Source organism: Bos javanicus, chromosome 7 (genome assembly GCF_032452875.1).
Source record: "Bos javanicus breed banteng chromosome 7, ARS-OSU_banteng_1.0, whole genome shotgun sequence".
In the NCBI taxonomy this organism is placed as follows: Eukaryota; Metazoa; Chordata; class Mammalia; order Artiodactyla; family Bovidae; genus Bos; species Bos javanicus.
Window position 1 is genome coordinate 6,739,451 of NC_083874.1, and position 5,557 is coordinate 6,745,007.

General features: G+C 60.3%; 1 protein-coding gene across 1 annotated transcript; it reads right to left on the reverse strand.

Moving 5' to 3' along the window:
• Positions 1 to 282: 282 nt before the first annotated feature.
• Positions 283 to 2,840, reverse strand: KLF2 (KLF transcription factor 2). Its single transcript, XM_061421745.1, has 3 exons — positions 2,503 to 2,840; positions 1,494 to 2,319; positions 283 to 962 (listed from the first exon to the last, which is right to left on the reverse strand). The coding sequence occupies exons 1-3, from the start codon at positions 2,575 to 2,577 to the stop codon at positions 787 to 789; spliced, it is 1,077 nt and encodes a 358-aa protein (XP_061277729.1). The 5' UTR covers positions 2,578 to 2,840; the 3' UTR covers positions 283 to 786.
• Between the last annotated feature and the right edge of the window lie 2,717 nt (positions 2,841 to 5,557).

Below are 5,557 nucleotides of genomic sequence, written 5' to 3' on the forward strand. Positions count from 1 at the left end.
AGCAGTTTCTCCAGCTCTAGGGAAAAGCAGGCAATTTATGGTTCAGGGAACAACCTTAAAATAACTCCTTCAGTCCTAAAATGCAGTGTTTAAATTTATAGAAGAACCCACAGGTTCCTGGCAGCTGGGGGCTGCAACTGGCAACCCCGGTGCTAGCTGGGGCCGGACCCCCCTCACCCAGACACTGCCAGGCTGCCCTCCATCTAAGCTGCCTGTCCCCACATCCTCTCACCCCTCCCAACTGTCCCAAGCCCCCAGTTATCCAAGCGGCCAGACCAGGGCTGTGATTTTTTTTCAAACGATGCAAAACTTTTTTTTAATTAGAAAAAACAGCAAAATCTTATAAAAATGTTCTACCAGGTAGTCAAAATGCCCACTTGTCTCATTTACAATAATACAATATGTCACAGTTTCTATGTACAATATTATAAAAAAGGTTGCACAGTACAAGTTAAGGCGTTATTTTTCACAAGGCATCAAGCCTCGATCCTCTAGTGTAGACCCGGTGGGGCCGGGGGAAGACGACGCTTAATTATTGCACCATTTTGAAAACAAAACTCGTCAAGGAGGATCGTGGTCTTCTCCCACCGGGCCTTCAGTCTCTGCTGGGGGTCGGGCATCGTGGAGGGGGGGGGGTGCGGAGAGGAGCACCCCCTCGGTGGCCACGCTGTGCCCGGCCCCGGTCCTCTGGGTCCAATAAATACCAGTCACAGTTTGGAAGGGGGCCGTGCCCGGCGCGTGGGACCCGCCACGGCCGCGCGCGGGTGGGGGTGGGGGGCGTCCGGGCTACATGTGCCGCTTCATGTGCAGCGCCAGGTGGTCGGAGCGCGAGAAGGCACGGTCGCACAGGTGGCACTGGAAGGGCCGGTGGCCCGTGTGCTTGCGGTAGTGGCGCGTGAGCTCGTCCGATCGCGCGAACTTCCAGCCGCAGCCTTCCCAGTTGCAGTGGTAGGGCTTCTCGCCTGCAGGGAGAGGGCGAGAGCCGGTCTTAGTTTTCCTCCTGCCGGAGACTCCCGGTACTCACCCCGCTGCTTAGTGGCTACTCGGGTGCGCACATCCTACCCCTAACCAGCTCTCCGAAGTGCTCCCGGCTACTTTTTAAACCTGTAGGCATCCTAGGCACATTATCCCTCACTCCCCGGTCTCGCGATCCTCACTCCCCCGGGGTCCGAGGCGCACCCTGTCCGCTCCTCCTCGGTGTCTAGAGCCAAGCCCCCAGGGGGCTCCTAAGCCTGCACTCTCTCCGCAACAGTCTGAGACACAGGGTTCCCCTAGGTTTCCTAAGTGCTCACCCTTGCCCAAAGTCCCGAGCCACACTCCCAGGAGGATCTAGGGGCGCACTCACGCCCCAGGTTCCCGAACCACGCCCCCAGGGGGCTTTCTAAGACCTTGCCCACTGCCCAACCCTTGGGCTACGCCCTCTGGGGGTTCCTAAGCATGCCCTTCCTCTAGCGCGCCCTCGCAGTGGTCCCCAGCCCGAGCTCGCCGCCCACCTGTATGCGTGCGCAGGTGCGCCTTGAGGTGCGAGCTCTTGGTGTAGGTCTTGCCGCAGCCCGCGTAGCTGCAGGTGTGAGTGGCCGTGCGTTTCCGCGGCCAGGACCGGCGGCCGCGCTTGGGCTTGGCCTCCAGCAGCTCCAGCGGAGACGCAGGCGGCGTGAGGAGACCTCGGGCAGCGGGTGGCGCCAAACCCAGAGCCGCGGCGGCGGCGGCCGCGTCGTCAAAGAGACCGAAGGCGGCGGGCGCGGACGGCGCGTAATGCAGGCTGGGCCCGGGCGCGCCGAAGCCAGGGCCGCCGAAGGGAGGCGGGAAGGGGGCGCGCGGGCCGGGTGCAGGCAGGCGCGCGGGGCCATCGGGACTGAGCGGTGGCGTGTCGGCCGGTGGCGGGGGCCGGCCCCCGGGGCCTCGCATGCACGCGGCTGCCGGGCCCGGGGCACCCTCGCGCTTGAGGCCCCGTGGTCCGCGGGCCAGGCCGGGCGGGCAGCCGTAGCCGCCGCCGCCACCGTCCGCCTCGGGGGGCTCAGCTTTCACCAGGCGGCCCGGCGGCGCCAGCAGAAAGCGACCGTGCAGCGCGGGTCCCGGTGGCACGTCCAGTTCGGGCCGCAGCAGCTCGGACACCAAACCGCCCGCGGGGGCGCCATAGGGAGGCGGCGCGCCAGGGTCCGGGTAGTAGAACGCAGGCGGCGGGGGCGGCGGGGGCGGCGGGGGCTCTGGGGCGGACTCAGTTCCCAGACCGTCCAGCCCCATGGACAGGATGAAGTCCAACACGCTGTTGAGGTCGTCGTCGGTGCCGCCTGCCTCGGGCTCGGTGCGCGGCCAGCGCTGCGGGTGACAGGGCGATAGGCGCGGGCGTGAGCGCGCGGTGGGCGGAGATCGCGGCCCGCTACCCGCCTTCCATTACCCTGAGCCCGCAGTGCCTGCCGCCTGCGTTCTCCTACCCCGCAGCCCACGTTCTGCTACCCTGAGCCAGCCGCCCCCGCCGCCCGCGGTCCCTGCCGCCCTCACCTCCTGCAGGCCGCGCTCCCGGCACGGGCTAGCGAAAGTGGAGAAGGACGGGAGGATGGGCTCGCTCAGCGCCATGGTTGGGACTTGGGGCTGACGCGGACTCGGGACACCGGTGAGTGGCTGCCCGAAGCCGGGCTGGTCGGGGCGCGGGCGGGCGGGGACGGCTCTGCGGGCCGCGGCCGGGCCCGCCCAAGCCTTATAGGCGCGGCGCGCGCGGGGGCCGGGCCAAGGCGGCGGCGGCGGAAACGCGTCCCGGATGGGGACGAGCTCCGGGCGCAGCCTAAATTTAGCCGCGGTATATAAGCCGGCGGGCGGCGGCGGCCGTGGCCACTGAGGCCGCCAGGGCCCTGCACGGCCGGCTCGGCCCCTAGCGCAAGCAGCCAGGCCGCTCCCCCACCCCGGGCCCGCCCCCGCCCGTCTCCCAGGCGACGGCGTCAACACACGCTCCACAACAGCAGCGTGACGCTCAGGGATCCCCGCTGTCCCGTCCTGGGCTCCCGCCTGCGTGAGGACCCGGAGCGGGGGATGGCATCGGGGACCCGGGACTGTGAATGGACCGGGATCCCCGACGGATGGGGAAATGGGCCCCGCAGTCACAGAAGGGTCCCCAGAATCCTTGATGGATGGGGGTAATGGGTCTGGCGAGCTCAGGGTGGTGTTCCCTCGACTCCTGATGGATGGAGAGACTCTGCGGCTCATTTCCTTGGGACCCACCAAGCCCTGATCACTGCTAGGCCCACCACTCTGCTTTCATGATGATATCAAGAAGTGTTAAAATTTTGAGACTCTCCGTCTCAAAGAAGCCCTTCAGGGAGGGGAAACTGAGATTCCGGACGTGCTGGGAGAGGCTTGAGGTCTGACAGCTGTCCACAGGCTTCGTGCCTTTTCTGACTCATGTAAGTGAACAGACTCAAGACAAGGAATCTGACAACACAGACCCAGAACCAGCGGGGCCAGTGGCAACAAGCCTCCCCTGGGAGCATCTTAAACACGGCCTCCTAGGTGCCCCACACCATGCTTGACGACCTGCCAGGAAGGGACTGTCCCTTCTGCTGTTACTGTGTGCTGTTCTCTGTGGGCACTGGGAACGCATTTGCCAACAGGCAGACAAATCCCTGCCCTCGAGGCTTTCACTGTAATGGGGGGTGGGGAGGAGATGTCAAATGAAGGACTATTTGGGGGAAAGCAGGGGCCGGAGATAGGTAGTGAGTGTGTGTGAAACGGAGAGAGAGAATGTGTGGAATTTTGAACCTCACCCAAGAGGAGATGTGTGAGTCAAGATGTGGGGGAAAGGGGAGCCCAAGTGGGTATCAAAGGGAGAGTATCTCATGGTGTAACCTGGAGCCAGTATCCAGCCTTGATCTCTTGATACCAGCACCCACGTTCAGGCTTGGAGGTGTCCATAATCAGGTAGAGTCCCACGGCCAGGTGGGGAGGGGTGCAGGCAGCTCCTAACCTGAAAACCTTCCCTGGGGTCAGGAGACTTTGTCACAGATAGCATCTGGACCCCCAACCCCCACCAAAGCCCAGGGCCACTGCAGGGGGACCGCCTTGCCATCACACAGATACCAAGAGACCCTCTTTGGGGTTCACAGTCCTGGATTCTCCCAGCTGGAAGGAGCTCAGGGGTGTGCCATCTCATCGTGATTCATCAGATTGTGGATTAGGCAAACACTTGTTGATAAGCCCTGTTTGCCAGCTGTGGGGCACCCAGAGGTGCTTTCAGTCCCAGTCACAGTTCACGACTTCAAGTTGAGCTCCAGCATGCTTCCTGCGGCCAGCCACTGTGATGGTGGAGAGTCAGTCTTGGCCACTGACCGCTCCCTGTGTGACCGCAAACAAGTAGCTTTGCCTCTCTGAGCTCACAGAACATAATAATGCCTTACCCCCACAGGGATATTGTAAGAGTCATGCAGATGCTTTTTCTTTGGTGGAAGTGTTGATGAGATCCTGTGACCTTACCTGAAGGGCTGATTGCTTTGCTCATTGACATTCTCTGGGCCTCAGTTTCCCCAAACGATAATGAGCGGAAGTCGAAGGGAAAGAGAATGTGTTTCCCAGGTTGTGTGATTCCCAGGCAATCTCAGACCTCTGCTCAGATGGCCCCTGGGTCCTCCTTCCCCTCAGAGAGGTCCTACAGCTCTCTCCAGCCCATCCCTGTTCCTTCCCTACTCTTGTTTCCCTGCAGGTTCTGAAACACACCAAGCACATTACCTTGCCCCTGCCCCCCAGGCTTTGGTACTTCTGTGCCTTCCACCAAGCCTTCAGTCCTCTCACTTTCCACCTGCTGGGCTCTGGCTCATCTCCCACCCCCTCCTCCCTTAGCTAATGAACTTTATTTTTATAGAGGAGTGTCAGGTTTACAGAAAAAATGAGCAGAAAGTACAAAGAGTCCCCATATATCCTCCCATGACAGTTCCCCTGTTATTAACACCCTGCGTTAGATACATTTGTTATGTACTGATACATCATTATGGAGCCAATCTCAATACAATATTATTAATTCAAGCCCGCAGTTTACCTTAGGGTACACTCTTTGTGTTGGACACTCTAGGGGTTGCAACAAATGCATAGTGACATTGATATACTGTTATACTATCATATACAACAGTTTTCAGTCCAGTTCAGTCGCTCAGTCATGTCTGACTCTTTGCAACCCCATGAATCACAGCACGCCAGGCCTCCCTGTCCATCACCATCTCCCAGAGTTCACTCAAACTCGCGTCCATCGAGTCGGTGATGCCATCCAACCATCTCATCCTCTGTCATCCCCTTCTCCTCCAGCCCCCAATCCCTCCCAGCATCAGGGTCTTTTCCAATGAGTCATCTCTTTGCATGAGGTGGCCAAAGTATTGGAGTTTCAGCTTCAGCATCAGTCCTTTCAGTGAACACCCAGGACTGATCTCCTTCAGAATGGACTGGTTGGATCTCCTTGAAGTCCAAGGGACTCTCAAGAGTCTTCTCCAACAGCACAGTTCAAAAGCATCAATTCTTCGGCGCTCAGCTTTCTTTATAGTCCAACTTTCACATCCATACATGACCACTAGCCTTGACT